Here is a 27,560-nt window from a genome sequence, read left to right as displayed (position 1 = left end):
AATGAAAATCAATTAGTAGAATCATTTCAAGTATTCTTAGTGATTTTCACCCAGAAATATTGAGAATTCCGGTTTTTAGAGCGGATTTTCGATTTTTCGAAAAAACTGTAAGGGGTTAGCCTATCAATTTTTTTGGTCAAAAAATTTTTTTTCGAGATTTTGCAAATTCCGCAATGAAAATCAATTAGTAGAATCATTTCAAGTATTCTTAGTGATTTTCACCCAGAAATATTGAGAATTCCGGTTTTTAGAGCGGATTTTCGATTTTTCGAAAAAACTGTAAGGGGTTAGCCTATCAATTTTTTTGGTCAAAAAAATTTTTTTCGAGATTTTGCAAATTCCGCAATGAAAATCAATTAGTAGAATCATTTCAAGTATTCTTAGTGATTTTCACCCAGAAATATTGAGAATTCCGGTTTTTAGAGCGGATTTTCGATTTTTCGAAAAAACTGTAAGGGGTTAGCCTATCAATTTTTTTGGTCAAAAAATTTTTTTTCGAGATTTTGCAAATTCCGCAATGAAAATCAATTAGTAGAATCATTTCAAGTATTCTTAGTGATTTTCACCCAGAAATATTGAGAATTCCGGTTTTTAGAGCGGATTTTCGATTTTTCGAAAAAACTGTAAGGGGTTAGCCTATCAATTTTTTTGGTCAAAAAATTTTTTTTCGAGATTTTGCAAATTCCGCAATGAAAATCAATTAGTAGAATCATTTCAAGTATTCTTAGTGATTTTCACCCAGAAATATTGAGAATTCCGGTTTTTAGAGCGGATTTTCGATTTTTCGAAAAAACTGTAAGGGGTTAGCCTATCAATTTTTTTGGTCAAAAAATTTTTTTTCGAGATTTTGCAAATTCCGCAATGAAAATCAATTAGTAGAATCATTTCAAGTATTCTTAGTGATTTTCACCCAGAAATATTGAGAATTCCGGTTTTTAGAGCGGATTTTCGATTTTTTGAAAAAACTGTAAGGGGTTAGCCTATCAATTTTTTTGGTCAAAAAAATTTTTTTCGAGATTTTGCAAATTCCGCAATGAAAATCAATTAGTAGAATCATTTCAAGTATTCTTAGTGATTTTCACCCAGAAATATTGAGAATTCCGGTTTTTAGAGCGGATTTTCGATTTTTCGAAAAAACTGTAAGGGGTTAGCCTATCAATTTTTTTGGTCAAAAAATTTTTTTTCCAGATTTTGCAAATTCCGCAATGAAAATCAATTAGTAGAACCATTTCAAGTATTTTTAGTGATTTTCACCCAGAAATATTGAGAATTCCGGTTTTTAGAGCGGATTTTCGATTTTTCGAAAAAACTGTAAGGGGTTAGCCTATCAATTTTTTTGGTCAAAAAATTTTTTTTCGAGATTTTGCAAATTCCGCAATGAAAATCAATTAGTAGAATCATTTCAAGTATTCTTAGTGATTTTCACCCAGAAATATTGAGAATTCCGGTTTTTAGAGCGGATTTTCGATTTTTCGAAAAAACTGTAAGGGGTTAGCCTATCAATTTTTTTGGTCAAAAAATTTTTTTTCGAGATTTTGCAAATTCCGCAATGAAAATCAATTAGTAGAATCATTTCAAGTATTCTTAGTGATTTTCACCCAGAAATATTGAGAATTCCGGTTTTTAGAGCGGATTTTCGATTTTTCGAAAAAACTGTAAGGGGTTAGCCTATCAATTTTTTTGGTCAAAAAATTTTTTTTCGAGATTTTGCAAATTCCGCAATGAAAATCAATTAGTAGAATCATTTCAAGTATTCTTAGTGATTTTCACCCAGAAATATTGAGAATTCCGGTTTTTAGAGCGGATTTTCGATTTTTCGAAAAAACTGTAAGGGGTTAGCCTATCAATTTTTTTGGTCAAAAAATTTTTTTTCGAGATTTTGCAAATTCCGCAATGAAAATCAATTAGTAGAATCATTTCAAGTATTCTTAGTGATTTTCACCCAGAAATATTGAGAATTCCGGTTTTTAGAGCGGATTTTCGATTTTTCGAAAAAACTGTAAGGGGTTAGCCTATCAATTTTTTTGGTCAAAAAATTTTTTTTCCAGATTTTGCAAATTCCGCAATGAAAATCAATTAGTAGAACCATTTCAAGTATTTTTAGTGATTTTCACCCAGAAATATTGAGAATTCCGGTTTTTAGAGCAGATTTTCGATTTTTCGAAAAAACTGTAAGGGGTTAGCCTATCAATTTTTTTGGTCAAAAAATTTTTTTCCAGATTTTGCAAATTCCGCAATGAAAATCAATTAGTAGAACCATTTCAAGTATTCTTAGTGATTTTCACCCAGAAATATTGAGAATTCCGGTTTTTAGAGCGGATTTTCGATTTTTCGAAAAAACTGTAAGGGGTTAGCCTATCAATTTTTTTGGTCAAAAAATTTTTTTTCCAGATTTTGCAAATTCCGCAATGAAAATCAATTAGTAGAACCATTTCAAGTATTTTTAGTGATTTTCACCCAGAAATATTGAGAATTCCGGTTTTTAGAGCGGATTTTCGATTTTTCGAAAAAACTGTAAGGGGTTAGCCTATCAATTTTTTTGGTCAAAAAATTTTTTTCCAGATTTTGCAAATTCCGCAATGAAAATCAATTAGTAGAACCATTTCAAGTATTCTTAGTGATTTTCACCCAGAAATATTGAGAATTCCGGTTTTTAGAGCGGATTTTCGATTTTTCGAAAAAACTGTAAGGGGTTAGCCTATCAATTTTTTTGGTCAAAAAATTTTTTTTCCAGATTTTGCAAATTCCGCAATGAAAATCAATTAGTAGAACCATTTCAAGTATTTTTAGTGATTTTCACCCAGAAATATTGAGAATTCCGGTTTTTAGAGCGGATTTTCGATTTTTCGAAAAAACTGTAAGGGGTTAGCCTATCAATTTTTTTGGTCAAAAAATTTTTTTCCAGATTTTGCAAATTCCGCAATGAAAATCAATTAGTAGAACCATTTCAAGTATTCTTAGTGATTTTCACCCAGAAATATTGAGAATTCCGGTTTTTAGAGCGGATTTTCGATTTTTCGAAAAAACTGTAAGGGGTTAGCCTATCAATTTTTTTGGTCAAAAAATTTTTTTCCAGATTTTGCAAATTCCGCAATGAAAATCAATTAGTAGAACCATTTCAAGTATTCTTAGTGATTTTCACCCAGAAATATTGAGAATTCCGGTTTTTAGAGCGGATTTTCGATTTTTCGAAAAAACTGTAAGGGGTTAGCCTATCAATTTTTTTGGTCAAAAAATTTTTTTTCCAGATTTTGCAAATTCCGCAATGAAAATCAATTAGTAGAACCATTTCAAGTATTTTTAGTGATTTTCACCCAGAAATATTGAGAATTCCGGTTTTTAGAGCGGATTTTCGATTTTTCGAAAAAACTGTAAGGGGTTAGCCTATCAATTTTTTTGGTCAAAAAATTTTTTTTCCAGATTTTGCAAATTCCGCAATGAAAATCAATTAGTAGAACCATTTCAAGTATTTTTAGTGATTTTCACCCAGAAATATTGAGAATTCCGGTTTTTAGAGCGGATTTTCGATTTTTCGAAAAAACTGTAAGGGGTTAGCCTATCAATTTTTTTGGTCAAAAAATTTTTTTTCCAGATTTTGCAAATTCCGCAATGAAAATCAATTAGTAGAACCATTTCAAGTATTCTTAGTGATTTTCACCCAGAAATATTGAGAATTCCGGTTTTTAGAGCGGATTTTCGATTTTTCGAAAAAACTGTAAGGGGTTAGCCTATCGATTTTTTTGGTCAAAAATTTTTTTTTCGAGATTTTGCAAATTCCGCAATGAAAATCAATTAGTAGAACCATTTCAAGTATTCTTAGTGATTTTCACCCAGAAATATTGAGAATTCCGGTTTTTAGAGCGGATTTTCGATTTTTCGAAAAAACTGTAAGGGGTTAGCCTATCGATTTTTTTGGTCAAAAAATTTTTTTTCGAGATTTTGCAAATTCCGCAATGAAAATCAATTAGTAGAACCATTTCAAGTATTCTTAGTGATTTTCACCCAGAAATATTGAGAATTCCGGTTTTTAGAGCGGATTTTCGATTTTTCGAAAAAACTGTAAGGGGTTAGCCTATCAATTTTTTTGGTCAAAAAATTTTTTTCCCCGATTTTGCAAATTCCGCAATGAAAATCAATTAGTAGAACCATTTCAAGTATTCTTAGTGATTTTCACCCAGAAATATTGAGAATTCCGGTTTTTAGAGCGGATTTTCGATTTTTCGAAAAAACTGTAAGGGGTTAGCCTATCGATTTTTTTGGTCAAAAAATTTTTTTTCGAGATTTTGCAAATTCCGCAATGAAAATCAATTAGTAGAACCATTTCAAGTATTCTTAGTGATTTTCACCCGGAAATATTGAGAATTCCGGTTTTTAGAGCGGATTTTCGATTTTTCGAAAAAACTGTAAGGGGTTAGCCTATCAATTTTTTTGGTCAAAAAAATTTTTTTCGAGATTTTGCAAATTCCGCAATGAAAATCAATTAGTAGAACCATTTCAAGTATTCTTAGTGATTTTCACCCAGAAATATTGAGAATTCCGGTTTTTAGAGCGGATTTTCGATTTTTCGAAAAAACTGTAAGGGGTTAGCCTATCAATTTTTTTGGTCAAAAAATTTTTTTTCGAGATTTTGCAAATTCCGCAATGAAAATCAATTAGTAGAACCATTTCAAGTATTCTTAGTGATTTTCACCCAGAAATATTGAGAATTCCGGTTTTTAGAGCGGATTTTCGATTTTTCGAAAAAACTGTAAGGGGTTAGCCTATCAATTTTTTTGGTCAAAAAATTTTTTTTCGAGATTTTGCAAATTCCGCAATGAAAATCAATTAGTAGAACCATTTCAAGTATTCTTAGTGATTTTCACCCAGAAATATTGAGAATTCCGGTTTTTAGAGCGGATTTTCGATTTTTCGAAAAAACTGTAAGGGGTTAGCCTATCAATTTTTTTGGTCAAAAAAGTATTTTCTTGTGATATAGATGTGATAGAGATTCTTGTGGTATAGCGCAAGTGATTGTTCATTTTACCGTTTAGCCAGAAAAAAATCTTGAATATTGACTTCCAAAAAGTGTGCGAACCATCCCTCACTTCCCCTATAATTTTTGATTACTGTCTTATTTTTCCTAAAATTCATTAAATTGTTGTACAAATTATGTAACGGCCTATACGACTAATGATTCGGGATTTTCTGCCGTCTTGCCCGATGAATTCGGTTGCGAAGTCGGCGGCAGCCGTAGATGATAAAAGAGAAATAGGGGAAAGTGACCATGCTTCATACGATCCAAGCTTGATAATAACTATTTTTTTCCTATGTTAATCAATAGTTATGACTCATCGCAATATATTTCAATAGCTGGTGCTAAGCCTCACATTTCCTAAAAAAATTAGGATCCTAGCTCTTTTTTCCTAGTTTCAGGAAGCAAAAATCAAAAATAGGCCCAAAACTGTAATTTCGATACACGATATTTCATAAGTATTTCTTAATTAATGTCGCTGTTCACGAAAACTACTATCATAGGCACATAGAGGGGTCATCAGTACTAATATTTATGTAAAAATATTTTTACTTGGTGGACACTGTTTTTGTGGGTGGTAACAAATTCATAAATTCTACTTGTGTCTATCCTATATTTTAAGAAGTGTCCATGAATGATAATTTTAATGTGGCAACTCTATCATTAGATGTGATTCTTTCATAATTACACCTATTGTAATCCTCCAATTTTATCGACAATTGGCATAGCCTTCAACCCTGTTGCCTGAATTTTAAGGTTGCAGAGTGTCATTTTCATAGACTCAAAGTGAAAAAATGGTTTTCGCTAGCGCCCTAATGTCATAAAAACATGGCTTAGAAAAATTACATAAAAGTGATTTTAAAACTAATAACCAATCTTACAAACGACTTAAGCAGATAGATTAGAGTTCCGTCTAAATATTGATGTGCAATTTTTTGTATCCGGTGAATTTTTTGCAGTGAAAATGGGCCTCCGAATTATCGAATCAATTATTATACAGGAAGGCCCCGGACCCAACTTGTATAAAAATCGCCACTGAATTTCCATTTTCTTCTTGAGGAAAATCTAAGGATTTCCAAGAACTATTTGAGGTTGGATTATGAACCAAATAAGTGAGACATTTTTTTGTCATAGTGGAAGAATCGCTTCGGTTTGTGTGTTAATCAGAAAAAAATCACAAACCTTGGACATCATTTTACAGTATCAAGCATGGTCACTTTCCCCTATAATTATTATTATTAATATTATATATGGACAAGAAAAGGATGGAGTATCTTGTGGGTAGCAACCGCTGTAAAGCACGGTAGGTAGCTAGTCTTCTCATCGGACAGGATCTCTAAACAAACACCTCAACAGATTGGTCGTACAGTGTAGCACAAACTGTAGAAGATGCAACAACGCTGAGGAAACGGTCCTATATTTTGTTTGTGACTGTCCCAGTCTTTACAATACCAGATGAGTACGGCTAGGTAAGGCGATACTTGCCTGGAATGACCTATCAAAACTAGAGTCGCCCTGTCTAATCCCTTAGCGAAATCCGAAAAAGTTAAATTGTGGGTGTAAATATTACCCTTTTTTGGTTATTAAGGGTTAAAGTTACTCTTTTCATGTAAATTTTACCCTCAAAAAGGTGTAAATTTAACATTAAAAAATTGTTGATATATTTTTACACCTAAAAGTGTTAAAATTATGAGGAAAAAAGATAATCGAACCACTGTTTTTTTTTTCTCAGTAATGGAATTCGTCTGTAAGACCGACTGGCTCGATACATAAAACCAAGCGCCTGGCACGTTGGCCTTTTTATATGGAGCTATTTGAAGCCAATTCCTAAATTGATCTCGGACTCAGCTCACAGTGTTCCAAGGAAAAAATTTATTTAAAGAAAAATTTAGTATATTTATCCCTCCATACAGAAAGGTATCTTATAATACGGAAAACTTCTCAATTTTTAAATATTTAGCATAACGATCACGAGTGCAGAAAAATTCCCATATGCATTTGTATGTGAAAGTAAGAAATTGGCTTCAACTTTGAAGGCCACTCGCCGGGGACTAGCATAAAACCCTCTGTAACAAGGGATAACCACTAAAGGGGATGCATAATGGGCCCAAACGGAGAAAAAGCCAATCCGTTTTCCCCCGAGATCTATCTATCTGACTCCTTACGAAAACGCCGTGATGTATGCAAGACCTCTACGGCGGCGCAATTTTTCAGCCTACTTTCAGCGCCAGAGTTCCCAAAAGTAGGCAATTTGTATTAAATTCTTTCAATTCGTTTTCTCTTAAACCGGAATTACATTCATCTCAATTGTCCCTCTGTCCCAAAAGTAAGTAGTAAGTAAGTAGTTTTTTTTGGGACACTTTTCTCCCTATTGACACTTGAGAGTTTCAATGTCCCAAAATGATTATGTGTCACAATATTTTTTTGGGACAAACTTCAGTGATGAACTTTAATAAAAGTATCCTTACACGTATAATACTCCATCATGTTCTGATTGTATCTGTAAGCTGTTGATAAATCCATTCTAGATTTGTGTACATTTGGCACGTCACACAACTCACACTCACGACGCACTCACGCACGCGGAACAGTGTGTGTGGGCACAGTGGGACATTGGAAAATCAAATTCAAAAGAAAATTATTGTTTGATCAGGAGAAAAGTAAGGCAACAAAAGATTTTTAAATATGTCCAAAGAAAAAAATAAATAAAATGAAAAATAAAATAAAAATTCAAAATTTTGAAATGTATGACAGTTAGGTAACGGTCTGGTTCTCTCTGTCAAACACGCGAAAAATTTTCTTGATTTTTTTTCCAGAATGATTTTCTTCAATGGGTTATTTTCCGAGGTAGCCCAAAAAGATGCGGAATAAAATGGAAAAAGAGAGGGTCTACGGATGAGCGACCATATCAAATCGAGTATGAGACTGAGACTGTTGCTCAAGACCGGGGCAGTTTCAGTTTGTTGGATGGAAAAAGGGGCACCCCTTTTGTGGGCCAAACACACAACGGCGAAACATTGTGAAGAGGAAGATATGAGGTATATACCGTGATGTGAGAAGTGCAGAAAAGATAGAAGGGAAGCTGTGAAATCCGAATACAACTCTAACAATCTCGACACAAGTACAAGTACGACATTCTGGTTGGTTGATCAACCAGAAACCCTACCAAACCAACCCCTCAGACAAAACAACCCCAATAGCCAATTGGCTATAGACAAATGCACCAAACCCAATTGTGGGCGTCTCTACTAGTCCTGCGCAGAGTATATTCCCGGAGGCGGGTAGTCCCATCATCATCATGATATTTTAAACCATGGTCAGATCATCCAGCATCTCTTTGCGCACTAAAATAAGGCAGAAAACAAGTATCTCTCTATCTCTCTTGTCTCTATCAACATTCTCAAAAGACACCCAAACAAAATACCCTGGGAAAAATGCTGCATCCCCACATTCAGTCCAATCTAAACCAACACCCAAAGAACATTCCCATAAACAAAAAGCAAAATCTCTTCGAGACCCATTATCACACACGATGTAATCCAATACCGCGACTATCGGATTGTATTCCCGCGGATTTCTCACCTTTCACGTGGAATCCCATCAAGTGCAAGTGAGTGAAAATCAGTGCAATAATAGTAAAGATATATTAAATACAAGTCACCTCATATAGAGACACCCCATCCCCCTAAATCCAACCCTGAGAAAAGTACAAGGATTCAATTAAATCCTCACAGATCAGTCAATTCTCAACCGACTACCAAACCCTTTGGTGTTTTGGAAAGCCTAAGATATTCCCTGAAATTGACCCTAAGACACCTGACAGGGTTTCCCTGGTGGAAATCCCTCTGGAAAGCCACTGAAAAATTGAGGAAATGTGATCCACTTAACTCTCATTTGAAGACTCTTGTTAATAATTCATATCTCTGCCAATTATCAAGGGAATTGCAAACTTTTTGCAGATTTGGAAAGTTTGGGAAAATCCCTGAATGTGATCCTAAGACACCTGACAGGGTTTCCCTGGTGGAAATCCCTCAGAAAAGCCACTGAAAAATTCATAAAATGTGATCCACTTAACTCTCATTTGAAGACTTTGGTTAAACCTTCATATCTCAGCAAATTCTCTACCGAATTGCAAACTTTTTGCAGATTTGGAAAGTTTGGGAAAAGCCCTAAATGTGATCCTAAGACACCTCAGAGGGTTTCCCTGGTGGAAAACCCTCTGGAAAGCCTCTGAAAATTGAGGCGAATTCCTTTTCTTAAGGTGTTTGGAGAATTTTGGCAAAATTACACTTGATCGGCCAATTCTCAAGCAATTTCCAAACAGATTCCAGATTCGAAAAGCCTGAGATATTCTCTAAAAATGACCCTAAGACACCTGAAAGGGTTTCCCTGGTGGAAAACCCTCTGGAAAGCCTCTGAAAATTGAGATGAATTCCCTTTCTTAAGGTGTTTTGAAGATTTTAGCAAAATTACACGTCGATCAGCCAATTCTCTACCGAATTCCAAACAGATTACAAATTTGGAAAGTCTGAAATATTCTCTAAAATTGATCCTAAGACACCTGACAGGGTTTCCCAGGTGGAAATCCCTAGGAAAAGCCACTGAAAAATTCATAAAATGTGATCCACTTAACTCTCATTTGAAAACTTTAGTTAAACCTTCATATCTCTGCCAGTTCTCAAGGGAATTGCAAACTTTGTGCAGATTTGGAAATCCTGAAATATTCTCCAAAAGTGATTCTAAGACACCTGACACGGTTTCCCTGGTGGAAATCCCTCAGAAAAGCCACTGAAAAATTCATAAAATGTGATCCACTTAACTCTCATTTGAAGACTTTGGTTAAACCTTCATATCTCAGCCAATTCTCAAGGAAATTGCAACCTTTTTGCAGATTTTGAAAGTTTAGGAAAATCCCTGAAAGTGATCCTAAGACACCTAATAGGGTTTCCTTGGTGAAAATCCCTCTTGAAAGCCTCTGAAAATTGAGATGAATTCTCAAAAAGCAGTCTTTCACATTATTTCCCATGAAAAAAAAAATCATTATGATAAATCTATTTATCAACTGATTTTCCAGAAAAGCTGAAAAGATTCCTGAAAACGACATCTGAAAAGGGAAATTGAAGAAAATTTCCACAATGTTTTCCTCTGAATCTTCTTCTAGAAAACTTTGTTTTAAAGGTTTTAGTTAGAAATAAAATTCTAAAAATTGAATTAAATCCGATTTTGATGATTTCTACTGATTTGAGAAGCTTAGGGGATTAGTCAAAAAACACTTTGCGACAGCATAAAGGCTTTTCTTGGAGGAAAATGCCTGAAATTTCCTTGAAAAGCCTTCCCTTTGAAGTATATTTCAAAGGAGCTTCTGCAATGTTTCACTGAAAAAATCGCTCTAAATTGAATTTCAATCCGATTTTAATAATCTAACCAGATTAGAAAAGCCCGATAAATGCCCAAGAACACATTTTAAGACTGCAAAAAAGCTTTTCCTGGTAGAAATAGGTTAAAAACCTGTTCAAAATGTTCTTTTGAAGAATGTTTCAAAGATACTCAGGCAATGTTTCACTGAAAAAATCACCATAAATCCAATTCTTAACCGATTTTAATGATAGATGGCTTTTTGAACAGCTGACAGGATTTTCAAAAATACATTCCAAGACAGCAAAAGAGCTTTTCTTGGTGGAAATTGCCCAAAATCCCTTTCAAAAATTCCGTTTTTTCATTGAATGTTTCAAGGGGGTTTCTGCAAATATTTCACTTTAAAAATCGCCTTAAAGTGGAATTTAAATCCGATTTTGATGATTTTGAGAGCTTTGCAATAATTTTTGTATCATCTTACCACACCAAAAGCTACTTTTACGTGGTCGATATTGTTCCAAAATCCCCTTTTTTTGAGGAATATTTCAAATGAATTTCTGCAATGTTTCTCTCTGGAAAAATTAGGTATAAATATCATTTTTCTATCCGTTTTTTTTAGTGGATTATAGACTTTTGGGTAAGGAGAGAAAATTCTCAAGGAGACGTTCGTCCTTTGAAGTCTTTCTTTGAAAGAAATTGTCCAAAATTTGTAATGTTTCAAATTACTTTCAGCAATGTTTCACTGAAGAAATCGCAGTATAGCGGATTTTAAGACGATTTTGAGACGATTTCAAACCGATTTTAACGATTTTGCCAAGATTCATAATGCTAAAAAAATAGCCTCAAATGAGGAAAAATGTTCTGAGCGAAATAGGATGAAATGGTAGAAGAAGAAGATGTGAATGAGACAGAATTTCTGTGAATGAATACTGTGCCCAGGTGAGTCTGGATGGAACGGAAGTGGCATTTTCTCACGTGGAAGGGCAACATTGAGATGAGCTTGGGACATGGAGACGTGAAAGAGATTAGTTTGCCCAATGATTTCGTGCCTCATTGAAATTGTGCGGTTTTTGTGGTTTTGCTGGTGCTGGAAGTCGAGGAGCAAGAGAACAAAAAACAAAAAACAAAAAGATAGAAAAAATAAAGCCAGGCATCTAAATCCCACCTGAACACCTTTTCTGATCAATTCCACAAATCACCTGTTGTACTTTTTGACGCGTAAACAATTACATTACTGCCATTACGGGCGTTACAATGACATAGAATTACTTTGGTTTGGTACTTAGACCCTCTTTAGCCTCGAATCTACCCAAGGGATTTCATTGAACCCTAAGGAAGAGTTAAAGGTCTCTGAATTCCTCACAATTCTCTAGAACATGTGAAGTTTGTAGAACAAACACCAGAGGCGCTGCAGCCTGATAAGTGTTAGTAACATGGAAATTTTGCAATTTTTATACTCAAACCACTTCAAATAGAATTCTGTCCGACCGATTTGATTGATCCTAGGGGAAAGAGTTAAAGGGTTATCCATAAGCAATTACAGTGACTCGAGTTTCCGGTTCACCGAAAAAATATATAAGTTCCCCGGGTTCCTTGTAAGTTCTCTGAAAAAATATATGGGTTCCCTGTGAGTTCTTTGAATTCCCCGTGGGTTTCTTGGGTTGGGTTCCTTGGGTTGGGTTCCTTGGGTTGGGTTCCTTGGGTTCCTCGGGGTCCCTAGATGCCCCGGATTACCACCACTGGGTTCCTCGGGTTCCCCGGATTCCCCGTGGTTTCCTCGAGATCCCCGGATTCCCCGTGGGTTCCTCGAGTTCCCGAACTCCCCGTGGGTTCTTCGAGTTCCCCGGATTCCCCGTGGGTTCCTCGAGTTCCCCGGATTCCCCGTGGGTTCCTCGAGATCCCCGGATTCCCCGTGGGTTCCTCGGGTTCCCCGGATTCCCCGTGGTTTCCTCGAGTTCCTGGATTCCCCGTGTGTTTCTCGGAGTCACCGGATTCTCCTGGATTCCCTGGGTTCCCCGAGGGTTCCTCTGGGTTGCAGGGTTCCCCCTGGGTTCCTCGAGATCCCCGGATTCCCCGTGGGTTCCTCGAGATCCCCGGATTCCCCGTGGGTTTCTCGAGATCCCCGGATTCCCTGTGGGTTCCTCGAGATCCCCGGATTCCCTGTGGGTTCTTCGAGTTCCCCGGATTCTCCGTGGGTTCCTCGAGTTCCCCGGACTCCCCCTGGGTTCCTCGAGTTCCCCGGATTCCCATTGGGTTCTTCGAGTTCCCCGGATTCCCCGTGGGTTCCTCGAGTTCCCGGATTCTTCGTTTGTTCCTCGAGTTCCCCGGATTCCCATTGGGTTCTTCGAGTTCCCCGGATTCCCCGTGGGTTCCTCGAGTTCCCCAGATTCCCCGTGGGTTCCTCGAGTTCCCGGATTCTTCGTTTGTTTCTCGGGTTCCCAGTATTCCCCCTGGGTTCCTCGAGTTCCCCGGATTCCCATTGGGTTCCTCGAGTTCCCCGGATTCCCTGTGGGTTCCTCGAGTTCCCCGGATTCCCCGTGGGTTCCTCGGGTTCTTCGAGGGTTCCTCTGGGTCCTAGGGTTCCCCATAGGTCTTTCTGCTTTCCCCGTGAGTTCCCTGACCAGATCAGCTCGAAGTTCACGAAATGAGTTACCTATTGAGAAGAGTTTGAATTCCTAACAATTCCTCAAAACATGTTAGCTTCATAATACCAATACCAGAGGCGCTGTATCCTAAAAAAATAACAAAAAGAAATCCAATGTGTCTTTTTTGCATTTTATTAATTGTTTAAATTGAAGAAAAAGAAAAGGAAACCCATATATCATCTTAAACTAAATTGCAATCTCAAGAGTTTCACACTGAAATAGGGTTACATTGATGACCCTCGTGGAAGTGTAGAGAATTGGCGGGAAAAAAAGAGCGGGAAATGATGTGAATTGGAAGAATTTGGTGGGCAAAAGGAAGAAAAGATGGGAAATTGAAGTAAGTTGAGAGAAGAAGGCAAAGACATCGACCATGAAAACTTATTAATTCCCATACGATTGAGAAGGGAGTTGGATTTAAGCTTAAGAAGAAGTACAACAACAACAAAAAACCGACGTGTCATAGGAATCTCATCAAATTGCTTCCGCTACCATTGAGAAATTGAAACATTTCTCGTTGGACTTGGTTGGTTTTTTTTTTCTTATTTTGTTTTGTTTTTTTTTTTTTTTTTTTCAAAGTAAACTTCTTTTGCATTATGACCAAAAGCAAAAGAAAAAGCGTCATTCATCACCTGCCTTATTTTTCCTTCTTCATTCTTTCATCACTTGGTGTTTTTTTCCTGCTATTTTCCTTCTCTTTATCAATTATTCCCACTTGACCATTCAACACTGATTTTTTTTAATGAGATTTCCTTATTACATCCCTGGTTCTCCCCTTTTTCTGTTTTAATCCACTTCCGGTGACTCAATCTTAATCCAAAAGTCCCCAATATATACAAAGAATTCTTCAAGATTTATATATTTATAGTAATAATATAGTTAATATTATTTATATCACAATAATATTTATATAATATTATATTTATATTTATATATTTATAGTTATGCTCAAGATTTAGTGGATTTATGGCGATTTTTTCAGTGAAACACTGCCGAAGATCTTTTGAAACATTCTCCCAAAGGGAAAACTTTGAAAGCACTCTTTTGCTGATTTTGTTTCCTGAAAAAAAAAAAACCTTTTGGATGCTTAAATTGCGTTCTTGAGAATTTTCTTATCTTTCGATGAAACCCTTTCAATCATTATAAATGGTCAAAAATTTAATTAATGACAAATGTCCTCGTGAAACATTGCAGAATCTCCCTTGAAACATTCTTCAAAAAAAAAAGAGGAAAATTTGAAAGGTATTTTGGGCAATTTCCACCAAGAAAAGACCTTTTGCTGTCTTTGAATGTCTTTTTGGAAATCTTCTCAGCTATCCAAAAAGCCATCAATTATCAAAATCGGTTGGGAAATGGCTTTATGGTGATTTTTTTTAGTGAAACACTGTAGAAGTTCCTTTCAAACATTGTTCAAAGGGAAATTTTAAAAGACATTTTCTCCAATTTCTTCAAAGAAAAGTCTTATTGGTGTCTTAGAACGTTTTGTTGAGGATCTTCCAAGCTTTCTAGGAAGCCAAAAAATATCAAAATCAGTTGGGAAATGGATTTATGGTGAATTTTTCAGTGAAACATTCCTGAGGCACTTTAGAAACTCAGAGGAGAACCATAAGAAAAGTTTGGGGAGTTTTTTTTGAGCATTTTCCACCAAGAAAAGCTCAATTGGAATCTGTATTTTTTATAGAGGATTTTCTTAGGTCACCGTGTCTATCAAGATCACTTTAGTTGAATCAAAATTGGATTTATGGTGAATTTTTTAAGTGAAACACTGCAGAAGCTCCTGTGAAACATTCTTCAGAAGGAAAACTTTGAAGGGGTTTTCAATCAATTTCCACCAAAAAAAAGCTCTCTTGCTGTCTTAGAATGTCTTTTTGAAAATCTTTTCTGCTGTTCAAAAAGCCCCAAATCAATAAAATCGGTTGGGAAATGGATTTATGGTGATTTTTCCAATGAAACATTGCAGAAGTTCCTTTGAAAAATCCTTAAAAGGGAAGGTTTGAAAGGCATTTCGAAAATTTCTTCAAAGAAAAGTCTGAATTCTGTCTTAGAATGCCTTTTTGAGGATCTTTCAGGCTTTCCGAAAGGCCTTTATTCATTTAAATCGGTTAAGAAATGTATTTATGGTGGAATTTTTCAATGAAACATTACCTGTATCTTTGAAACATTCTTAAAAAAAGACCATTTTGAAGAGGATTTTGAGGAATTTCTGCCAGGAAAAGCTCTTTTGCGGCTTTAAAACGTCTTTTTGGGCATTTACCGAGCTTTCCTAATCTGTTTAGATTATTAAAATCGGATTGAAATTCAATTTAGGGTGATTTTTCCAGTGAAACATTTCAAAAGGTCCCTTGAAACACTCTTGAAAAGGAAACTTCCGTGGGACTTTTGGGCAATTTCCACCAAAAAGAAGCTCATTTTGAGTCATTAAACGATTTTCAGGCAATCTTGTTAGCTTTCCAAAAAAGCCCCAATCATTAAAATCGGTTGATAAATGGATTTATGACGAATTTTTCAATGAAATCTTGAAGATTCTTTGAAACATTCCTCAAAGGACAAACCTTGAAGGTGATTTTCAACAATTTCCACCAAAAAAAAGCTCATTCGGAGTATTTGAACGTTTTGCAGGGAATCTTATCAGCTTTCCAAAAAGCCTCCAATCATTAAAAAGGGTTGAGAAATGGATTTATGGCGAATTTTTCAATGAAACATAGAAGAAGGTCTCTTGAAACATTCTTGAAAGCAAAACTTCAGACGCGCAATTTCCACCAAGAAAAGCTAATTTTGGGTTTTATAACATTTTGCAGGAAATCTTCTCAGCTTTCCAAAAACCCCCGAATCATCAAAATCGGTTGATAAATGGAGTTATAGAGAATTTTTCAATGTAGCATGAAATAAGATTCTTTGAAACATTCATCAAAGGGAAATTTTGAAGAGGATTTCCCGCAATTTCGTCCGAGAAAAGCTCATTTGGCGTCTGTAAATAATTTACAGAGAATTTTATCAGCTATTCAAAAGGCCCAGAATCATCAAAATCGGTTAGAAAATAGATTTATGGCGAATTTTTCAATGAAACCTGGAAGAAGATTCATTGAAACATTCCTCAAAGGACAAACTTTGAAGGTGATTTTCAGCAATTTTCACCAAGGAAAGCTCATTTGGAGTCTTTGAACGATTTGCAGGGAATCTTGTCAGCTTTCCAGAAAGCCCCCAATAACTAAAATCGGTTTAGAAATGGATTTATAGTGAATTTTTCTGAAGTGAAACATTGCTGAGGTTCCTTTGAAATTGCTTTTATTTTTTCTTTTTGAGCAATTTCCTTCAAGAAAAGCCTGTCACTTTTCATAGAAATCCTCAAAATTTTTTGATCAATCCAGAAGATTATTATAGGCTAGGCTTTTAAGTTTCAGAATTCGCGAAATTCAGAAGAAAAACCACCGTTTCCCCGATTCTATTTGATCGAATTTAATGACTAAGGACTCAAATGAAAGGTCTTGGATCATACTACAACTTTACAGAACATTTGAACGTTATAGAAGGTTTATAGGGGCGCTTTAGTTACTTAAATCAATTTTCATTAGATTTTAAAATTTAAAGCGGTATACTTTCGGTTCTATTTGTTCGAATTTAATGACTAAGGGCTCAAATGAAAGGTCTTGAAAAATACTACAACTTCATAGAACAGTTGAACGTTATAGGGGTCTATAAAGGCGCTTCTGGTACTTAGATCAATTTTCATTAGATTTTAAAATTTAAAGCGTCGTACCGTTGGTTCTATTTGACCGAATTTGATGACTAAGAGCTCAAATGAAAGGTCTTGGAAAATACTACAAGAAATTGTATTTTCAGCTCAACTGTGCAAGGCTTCCTCTTTTTAAGAATATTTTCTATTTCATAAATCGCATATTCTCAACCGATTTTGGTGATTGAGGGCTTTCTGGAAAAAAAAGCAACTGAGAAGATTCTCAAGAAGTTGATTGTAAAGTTGCATTTGAAGGTTTTTCCTGTGCGTTTTGGGCCTGCGGAAGTGCACAAAGCACAAAAATTTTCCGCGTTTCAACCGGAAAATGGGTATTGGGTCAGAGTGTCGCTGAAGCGTCAGAAAGTAGGGCAGTATTTAGCATTGAAGAAGGTGGTCTTAAGGTTGTGCGATTTGTGATGGCTGGAAGTGAGAGTGATGTTCCACACAGAAGGAGTCAGGGCAGAGGCAGGAAGGGGGTTTAGGTAGAGGAAGTGTGGGAGAAAAGTAGTTTATATATAGAAGAGCCACTGGGAGAAGACAATTGGAAGGTGGTAAGCTGAGAACGACCTTGACGATGGCTAGTCAATTTCCCAGGCCCCTGTGGCCACAATGGATCTCTCTTCCCAAGAAGAGACAAGAAGCCCATTTGGTTATGAGAGAAGTGTGGGAATTGTACGAAAGGAAAAGTCTCTTTGGATATAAAACCAAAAAAATAAAAAAAAATAAAGAGAGGAGATGACCATTTCAAGTGTCTCTTCTTATTCTTGTTTTTTTTTTTTACATCTTCTTATATTTTTCTTCTAAAGCTTCTATACTTTGCACAAGTCACAATTGTTCTCTTTTTCGCCTTCTCTATACAGGTTTCTGTTTCTTTTTTAAACTTATTTTTCCTTGGGAAAATCTCAATTCGAAGGACACCCAAGTGTCTTGAGACTTTTAAGCACAGATTACGGTTGAAAATTGTTATTTTGTCGCAAAGAAAACAAATAGAGAAACAAATATCTAAGATTTTTTGTCAATTTCGGTATCTTCCAAGATATCTGGAGAGCTCAAAAACATTAAAATCGGTTGTGAAACTAATTTAGGAAAAAGTTTTCACTGAAACATTGCAGAAGCTCCTGTGAAACATTTTTCAATGGGAAAACTTTGAAGGGGGTTTCCGTCAATTTGTTCAAAGGAAAGCCTAATTGGCGTCTTAGAGCGTTTTGTTCACGATCTTCCGAGCTTTCTGGAAAGCCATCAATCATCAAAATCGGTTGGGAAATGGATTTATGGCGAATTTTAAAGTGAAACATTGCAGTGTTTTTGAGAAACATTTCTTCAATTAGGGAAATTTTGAATAGGTTTTTCGTTAATTTCTTCAAAGGAAAGTCTCAATTGTGCCTTAGAGCGTTTTATTGACGATTTTTCAAGCTTTCGGGAAAGCTCCAAATCATCAAAATCGGTTGGGAAATGGATTTATGGCGAATTTTAAAGTGAAACATTGCAGTGTTTTTGAGAAACATTCTTCATAGGGAAATTTTGAAGGGGTTTTTCATTAATTTCTTCAAAGGAAAGTCTCAATTGTGCCTTAGAGCGTTTTATTGACGATTTTTCAAGCTTTCGGGAAAGCTCCAAATCATCAAAATCGGTTGGGAAATTGATTCATGGCGAATTTTTATGTGAAACATTGCTGTGTTGTTCAGAAACATTCTTCAAAATGAAAATTTGAAGGGGTTTTCCATCAATTTCTTCAAAAAAAAATCTAAATGGTGTCTTAGAATGTATTATTGAGGATCTTCCAAGCTTTCTGGAAAGCCCTCAATCATCAAAATCGGTAAAGAAATGGATCTATCGCGAATTTTTAAATGAAACATTGCAGTCCTTTTGAGAAATATTCTTCAAAGGGAAGTTTTCAAGGGCATTTTCTCCACTTTCTTTAAAGAAAAGTCTGACTGTTGTCTTAGAGCGTTTTACTGAGAATCTTTCAAGCTTTCCGGAAAGCTCAAAAACATCAAGATCGGTTGAGAAATGGATTTATGGCGATTCTTTAAGTGAAATATTTCAGTGTTCTTGAGAAACATTCTTCAAAGGACAAGTTTGAAGGTGTTTTTGGTCAATTTCTTCAAAGAAAAGTCTAATTTGTGTCTTAGAACGTTTTGTTGTGAATCCTCCAGGCTTTCCAGAAAGCCCTGAATCATCAAAATCGGTTGAGAAATGTGTTTAATAGAAGCTTTTCACTGAAACATTGCAGAAAATCATTTGAAACATTGTTCAAATTGGGAAATTCTGGAGGGACTTTTTTGAGCAATTTCCACCAAGAAAAGCTCTTTTGCTGTCTTAGAATGTCTTTTGGGGCATCTTCGTAGCTTTCCAAAGATTGAAGAAAATTTGTCCCCTCTTTTTGGATTATTTCTTCTGATTTATTTCTCACAATCTAAGGAAAATCAATTAGATTCTGGTTACGCTTGAATGTTTTTGGGAATTTAGTCGACAGATGATTTTTAATTTATCTCACCTGGGCCTTTCATGCTCTCTCAGATTCTTTCATGCTACATTTTATTTTTATTGAACTTCTCTCTTCTCTCTTTTTCTTCTTAGAAGATATTTTTGTTTCATTTTCTCTATTTTTACTGTTTTTCTTTTTTTTTCTTTATTTTTTTTTTTAATAAAAATCTTCCCAGAAATTTACTTGCAATTCCGCATTTATATATTAATTATTTCTTCTATTTTATTTTATTTTATCTTTATTTTTCATTAATTTCCCTTTGAAGTCCAATGCTTCTGCCCAATGTCAAGTTTCTCTTCCACGCCCTGATTCACCGTCTGCCACTGAAAATTTTGCACCTGAAGTAACCCATTGGGGCTGAAATGTATGTCCCCATAACCCTCATTCTTGTTCCAAAAGCACACAAATAATCAAATCATTTTCCTTGAAGCACTAAATATTCTTCAAAAATCAATTTGGAAAATAGGTCTATTGCATTGTATTTAGTTTTAATTGCAAATTCCTGCAATTTACACCAAGAAAAGCTCGTTTAGTGTCTTCGAATGTATTTTTGAAAATCTTCTTAGCTGTTCAAAAAGCCTAAAATCATCAAAATCGGTGGAGAAATGGATTTATGGTGAATTTTCCAGTGAAACATTGCAGAAGGTCCCTTGAAACACTCTTGAAAGGAAAATTTCAGTTGGATTTTTGGACAATTTCCACCAAACAAAGTTCATTTGGAGTGTTTGAAAATTTTGCAGAGAATCTTTTCAGCTGCCCAAAAAACCCCGAATCATCAAAATCGGTAGAGAAATGGATTTATGGCAATTTTTCCAGTGAACCACTGCCGATGCTCATATGAAACATTCCTTAAAAGGTGACTTTTGTGCAATTTTCCCCCGGGAAAAGCTCTATATGAGTGTTAGAGTGTCTTCTAGAGAATTTTCTCAGCGCCCCAAATCTGTCAAAAACTTGAAAATCTGGGCAGAATTCGATTTAAGACGATTTTCTTTTCAGTATTTCACTTTTTTTTCAGGTCTTTTGAAACATTCATCCAAAGGGAACACTTTGAAAGGACTCTTTTGCTAATTTTCTTTCACACAAAAACCTTTTGGAAGCTTAAAATGTATTCTAGAGAATCTTCTTAGCCTTTCCATAAAACTCTTAATCATTAGAAATGGACAAAAATTTAATTTATAATAAATTTCCTGGTGAAACATTGCAGAATCTTCCTTGAAATATTCTTTAAAAAAAAGGAAACATTGAGAGGGATTTTGGGCAATTTCAACGAAGAAAAGCTCTTTTGCTGTCTTAGAATGTCTTTTTGGGAAATCCGCTCAAATGTCCAAAAAGTTATCAATTATTAAAATCGGATGGAAATTGGATTTATGGTGAATTTTGCAGTGAAACATTGCAGTGCTCTTGAGAAACATTCTTCAAAAGGAAACTTTGAAGGGCATTTTCGCCAATATCCTCAAAGGAAAGTCATAATGGTGTCTTAGGATGATTCGTTGAGGATCCTCCAAGCTTTCCAGAAAACTCCCAGTCATCAAAATCGGTTAAAAAATGGATTTATGTCGGTTTTTTTATATGAAACATTCCAGTCCTCTTGAGAAACATTCTTCAAAGGGAAATTTTGAAGGGGCTTTCCGTCAATTTCTTCTAAGAAAAGTCTAAATGCTGTCTTAGAACGTTTTGTTGAGCATCTTTTAAGCTTTTCGGAAAGCACAAAAGCATTAAAATTGGTTCACAAATGGATTTATGTCGGTTTTTTTTCCGTGAAACATTGCAGTGCTCTTGAGAAACATTCTTCAGAGGGAAAATTTGAACTGGATTTTCGTTTATTTCCTCAAAGAAAAGTCTAGATATAGTCTTAGAACGTTTTGTTGAGGATCTTCTAAACTTTCCGGAAAACTCTCAATCAACAATATGGGTTAAGAAATGGATTAATGGCGAATTTTTTATATGAAACATTGCATTGGTCTTGAGAAACATTCTTCAAAGGGAAAACTTTGGAGAACGTTTTTTTTGTTTTGTTTTGTTTTGGGAACGGTCTGAGAACGTTTTGTTGAGGATCTTCCAGACTTTTTGAAAAGTCATTAATCATTAAAATCGGTTGAGAAATAGATTTACGGTGATTTTGCCAGTGAAACACTGCAGAAGTTTCTTCAAAAGATCCTTCAAAGGAAGGCTTTGACGGGCATTTTCGCCAATTTCTTCAAAAAAAAAGTCTGAATGGTGTCTTAGAATGTTTTGTTGAGAATCTTCCAAGCTTTCCAGAAAACCCTCAATCATCATAATCGGTTGAGATATTCATTTATGGTGATTTTTTCCATTGAAACATTGGAATGCTTTTGAGAAACATTCTTCAAAGGGAAGCTTTAAAGGGCATTTTCTCCAATTTCTTCAAAGAAATGTCACAATGGTGTCTTAGAATATTTTATTTCTGATCTTTCAAGCTTTCCGGAAAACCTAAAAATATCAAAATTCGTTGAGAAATGGATTTATGGCAAATTTTTAAATGAATTCTTAAAGAAGATTATGTGAAACATTCTTTAAAGGACAAACTTTGAAAGAGATTTAATTATATTTTTTTTACAGTTGACAATTTTAAAAATCCAAATACATTGCACAATAATAAGAAAAGACGAAATGGGTACTCTTTTGATCATTCACTCTGTACAAGAGCACGATAAATCGATCAGAAAGCCAAAGAGTAATGCTCTAAAATAGCCAAAAGGCGAATTGATTGCATTTGGTGGATAAGAAAGTCTCATATTTATATGGCAATTTCACCTCCAGAGACGTTTATTTATTCTTTTTTGATACACCGTGGTTTTTGGCGGGAAAGAGTGATACTTTTTTATTTGATTTTTAATTAATATTTAGTACAGAGAATATGGAAATTTGTGAGGAAGTTGAGGAATTTAGTAGGTCAGGGGCAAAAATAGAAGGTACCCTCCTAAGTTCGGATCTGGTGGTTTCTTGAGAGGGAAAGGAGAGGTAGATTACCCATTTTGATTAGCAATTGGCTCTAATCCGCAACAAATTGTAGTACAACATTGGATGGAAAAGTTGTCAGTGAATCATGATTTTTGCTGTGGCATATGTTTGATCAGATTAACGTGTTCCCCCCCTTCCGCCGTCCCATTATTTAACCGCGAAAAATTCCCTTCCGACGGCTCTTCTTTTATTTTGTCTCTTTTTTTTTAGAACAAATCTTATTCGTTGTTTCTCAAAAGAAAAAACAAGAATATCTTCTTTTTGATTGAATTTGAGACGTTTCACTGCGAAAAAAACCAATAAAAACCCCGGAAAAAAATTATGTACTAAATTTTTTTTAGTACTCACCATCTCCACCGCCTCCCATTGTTCCCTGCACCGAATGAACATCTTCTGCAAGAGAGTCAAAAGGGCCAGAAAAAAATTTTCTCTTAGACATTTAGTTCTCATTTAGGCTTTTGCCTTTTCTAAAGTTCTAAAACACCAAAATTTAGTACTAAAAATACAAAATTGTAAATATATCTCTCTCAAAATCCTTTTAACTGGGATTCTAAGACAGTTCAAATAATTTTGTCAACTTTTTTAGTACCCATTAAAAACAAAATTCAAAGAAATCTTGTACTAAATTTCAAATGTACTAACTCTTTGGCTTTTCCTCTTGTTGCATCTGTTGCTGCTGCTGCTGTTGCTGCATATGCATTATACCATCGGCCGATTGACCCTGCTGAGGTTGCATATGATGATGCTGACTATGTTGATGATGATGATGCAGATGATGGGGAGCCGGTACCGCTGTGGCACCCTGCGGCGCCGCATTTAGGTGCGCCATATGCACCGAAGTTGGCTGCAATTCCATACTTATCATATCCCACTGAAACCTTCCCACTTAGACACAACACCACACTCCATTTACTTTATCTTTTTCTTTTTTAGTACAAAACCTTCACTCTTACTTTCCTCTCCACAATCCCTATTTTGACAAATTAAATACACTTTTTTTTAGTACAAAAAATAAAATCACAAGAGAAAACAAGAAAACAGAGTCCCCATTGAAAGATACTTCTTAAAATTTTTAGTACTTTTAGATTTTTAGTACAGAAAATCCTGTGTACTAAAAACCACCACGATGATCTCAAAGAAAAAAGCTGGTCTTCATCAAATTAATGCCAATTTTCTACGTGAAACATTGAAAAAATAGGGTCTTAGAACAACAACAAAAAAATCCATCAAAAATCCATTAAAATTATTAAAATCGGATTACAATTGAATGGTACGGTGAAGGAGACACATTGAAGGCGCCTTTTCAGTTATTTCCATCAAGGAGAATCATTTGAAAAACATTCGAATGGGATTAAAATTGAATAAAAGGCGATTTTCCACTGAAACATTGCAGAAACTTTATTGAAACATCCTTCAAAAGGCAAACTTTGAAGGGGATTTTCGTCAATTTCTTGAAAGGAAAATCTCAATGGTGTCTTAAAACGTTTTATTCAGTATCTTACGAACTTTCCGGAAAGCCTAAAAACATTAAAATCGGTTTAGAAATGGATTTATGGAGAATTTTTTATGTGAAACATTGCAGTGCTCTTGAGAAACATTCTTCAAGGGGAAAATTTTGAAGGGGATTTTCGTCAATTTCGTTGAAGAAAAGTCTGAATGGTGTCTTAGAACGTTTTATTAAGTATCTTCCGAGATTTCCGAAAAGCCTAAAAACATTAAAATCGGTTGACAAATGGATTTATGACGAATTTTTAAATGAAATATTGCAGTGCTCTTGAGAAACATTCTTCAAATGGAAAACTTTGAAAAGGGGTTTTCAATGGTGTCTTAGAACCTTTTGTTGAGGATCTTCTAGGCTTTCCGAAAAGCCATTAAATATTAAAATCGGTTGACAAATGTATTAATGGCGAATTATTTATATGAAACATTGCAGTGTTCTTGAGAAACATTCTTCAAAAGAAGGAATTTGGAGGTGATTTTGGGCAATTTCCACCAGGAAAAGCTCATTTTGAGTCTTTAAATATCATACAGAGAATCTTGTCAGCTTTCCAAAAAGCTCTGTATCATCAAAATCGGTTGAGAAAAGGATTTATGGCGAATTTTTAAATGAAACCTGGAAGAAGATCATTTGAAACATTCCTCAAAAGGAAAATTTTGAAGAGGTTTTCCGTCAATTTCTTCAAAGGAAAGTCTCAATGGTATCTTAGAACGTTTTGCTGAGGATCTTCCAAGCTTTCCAGAAAACCCAAAAACAATAAAATCTATTGAGAAATGAGTTTAAGAAGAAGATTTCACTGATACATTGCAGTGCAGAAAAGGAATTCGCCTCAATTTTCAGAGGATTTCCAGAGGGATTTTCACCAGGGAAACCCTCCCAGGTGTCTTAGGATCACATTCAGGGCTTTTCCTAGATTTTCCAAATCTGCAAAAAGTTTGGAATTTGGTAGAGAATTGGCTGAGATATGAAGGCTTAACTAAAGTCTTCAAATGAGAGTTAAGTGGATCACATTTTCTCAATTTTTCAGTGGCTTTTCCGAGGGATTTCCACCAGGGAAACCCTGTCAGGTGTCTTAGGATCACTTTTGGGGCTTTTCCCAAACTTTCCAAATCTGCAAAAAGTTTGCAATTCCCTTGATAATTGGCAGAGATATAAATTATTAAATAAAATCTTCAAATGAGAGTTAAGTTGATCACATTTTCTCAACTTTTCAGTGGCCTTCCAGAGGGATTTCCACCAGAGAAACCCTGTCAGGTGTCTTAGGATCAATTTTAGAGGATATCTCAGGCTTTCCAAAACACCAAAGGGTTTGTCAATCGGTTGATAATTGACCGATCTGTGAGGATTTAACTGAATCAATGTACTTTTCTCAGGGCAAATAAGGCTTTAGTAAATTGCATCACTCTGTCCACTTGATACACTTTCGCGGAAATTCGTGATCGTGCATTTTGGTAAATAAAAAAACTTTAAAAAAAATGATTTCTGTCATGATTCTGTGATAGAAAATATCTTGAGGGCTGATTTTTGAAGAGATTTTTCCTTTCAATTTCATTCACTTCTCTTGCGCGCACGATCATCATTAAAAATGTGGGAAAAATTCTTATTTTTCTTTTGTCACGTTTTGTTTTGTGTGTTTTTTTTTTTTTGGGCAAAATGTTGAGATCATCAGGTTTTTGGGTTTTATAGTGGCTGTTATATGGGAAGCTCTTTTGCTGGATGACTCTTTTCCTGTGTTTTTCACCTAACCTTGAACATATTCCAAGGTTTCAAATGCTAATTTATTGAGCACGACAAAACTCACCATAGATATTTTTATATACAAAATGACAATTTATAATTTTAAAGCACTTATTCTTTTTATTTTTTTTAATGTCACTCTTTTAAAGCACTTCAAAAGACACTTCGAAAAATTTTCTTTGTTTTCTTGAGATCTTTTCTTAACTGAAACTTTTTGGATCGTTAAATTAAATTTGAATATATATTGATATATTTCTTTTTTTTCTTAAAGGCAAGACACTTTTAAACTACTAACTTGGATGTTCTTTTGTGTGTTGTTTTCTTTTTGTTTTTTTTTTTTTTTTGTTTTGAGGCAAATGAGGGGACTTGAAGCGTTCCAGAGCTACCGAACAACTGATCAGCACCAGCGCGTTTGGCTGTCGAGGGCCCAACGTCCGTATGGCCCAAAGAAGGTGGAGCCTCTGGCAGACAAAACAGCCACAGAAAAGGGGAAATGCTAGCAGCCAATTGTGATAGTCACTTGAGTGATCGCTTAAGCGCTATTGGCCAGGTGATTTGTCCAAAGAACAAGCCATATAGTATCTTCCAATGTCACTGTCGTGAGCAGACGCATCAAACAATATCGCACGCGACACCAACAATCGGATCCAAATCGTACCAGAATCGTACCAAAATCGTCATACATCGACTACCCTAAGATACTTCCTTAATTGAATGAATGATCAATTACTCTGAGCAAAACAACCCCTAAATCCAACCCTGAAAGATGTACAAGGATTCAATCAAATCCTCACAGATCAGTCAATTCTCAACCGATTGCCAAACCCTTTGGTGTTTTGGAAAGCCTAAGATATTCCCTAAAATTGACCCTAAGACACCTGACAGGGTTTCCCCGGTGGAAATCCCTCGGAAAAGCCACTGAAAAATTGAGAAAATGTGATCAACTTAACTCTAATTTGAAGACTTTACTTAATAATTCATATCTCAGCCAATTCTCAAGGGAATTCCAAACTTTTTGCAGATTTGGAAAGTTCAGGAAAATCCCTGAAAGTGATCCTAAGACACCTGGGAGGGTTTTCCTGGTGGAAATCCCTCGGAAAAGCCACTGAAAAATTGAGAAAATGTGATCCACTTAACTGTCATTTGAAGACTTTGGTTAAGCCTTCATATCTCTGCCAATTCTCAAGGGAATTGCAAACTTTTTGCAGATTTGGAAAGTTCAGGAAAATCCCTGAAAGTGATCCTAAGACACCTGGGAGGGTTTCTCTAGTGGAAATCCCTCGGAAAAGTCACTGAAAAACCGATAAAATGTGATCAACTTAACTCTCATTTGAAGACTTTAGTTAATAATTCATATCTCAGTCAATTCTCTACCAAATTGAAAATTCTTTGCAGATTTGGAAAGTTTGGGAAAAACCCTCAATATGATCCAAAGTCACCTGACAGAGTTTCCCTAGTGGAAATCCCTCGGAAGAGCCACTGAAAAATTTAGGTGAATTCTCAGAAAATAGTGTTTCACGTTTCACACTATTTCTCATGAAAAAGAGCATTATTATGATAAATCTATTTATCAACTGATTTTCCAGTAAAGCTGAAAAGATTCCTGAAAATGACATCTGAAAAGGGAAATTGAAGAAAATGTTCCCAATGTTTTCCTCTGAATCTTCTTCTAGAAAACTTTGTTTTAAAGGTTTTAGTTAGAAATAAAATTTTAAAAATTGAATTAAAACCGATTTTGATGATTTCTAGAGATTTGAAAAGCTTAAGAGATTCCTCAAAAAACACTTTACGAAGTATAGAGGCTTATCTTGGGAGAAAATTCCAGAAATTTCCTTCAAAAGCCTCCCCTTTGAAGTATATTTCAAAGGAGCTTTTGCAATGTTTCACTGGAACAATCACCATAAATCTATTTCCAATCCTATTTTAATGATTGATGGTTTTTTGGACAGCTGAGAACATATTCTAAAAGACATTCTAAGACAGCATTGAGACTTTTTTGGTGGAAATCGACCAAAATGCCTCTCAAATGTTCTTTCAAAGAATGTTTCAAAGCAGCTTCTTGCAGATTTTATTTAAAAATTCGACATAAATCCATTTCTCAACCGATTTTAATA

The 27,560-nt window shown here is 35.2% G+C and overlaps 1 protein-coding gene across 1 annotated transcript in view; it reads right to left on the bottom strand.

Annotated features, from left to right (window-relative positions):
- Positions 1-25,859, bottom strand: part of LOC129808660 (paired box protein Pax-5-like) — a 58,151-nt gene extending 32,292 nt beyond the window's left edge. Inside the window, exons 1-3 of the mRNA XM_055858433.1 lie at positions 25,511-25,859; positions 22,854-23,181; positions 22,560-22,604 (exon numbers count right to left, since the gene is read on the bottom strand). Of these exons, the coding sequence (XP_055714408.1) occupies positions 22,560-22,604; positions 22,854-23,076 (268 nt within the window). The 5' untranslated portion in view covers positions 23,077-23,181; positions 25,511-25,859. The remainder of the gene's footprint in view (positions 1-22,559; positions 22,605-22,853; positions 23,182-25,510) is intronic.
- Between the last annotated feature and the right edge of the window lie 1,701 nt (positions 25,860-27,560).

This window comes from Phlebotomus papatasi, chromosome 5, assembly GCF_024763615.1.
Source record: "Phlebotomus papatasi isolate M1 chromosome 5, Ppap_2.1, whole genome shotgun sequence".
Lineage (NCBI taxonomy): Eukaryota > Metazoa > Arthropoda > Insecta > Diptera > Psychodidae > Phlebotomus > Phlebotomus papatasi.
Note: the sequence above shows the minus strand (reverse complement) of the source record. Positions and strands in the feature narration are given on the sequence as shown.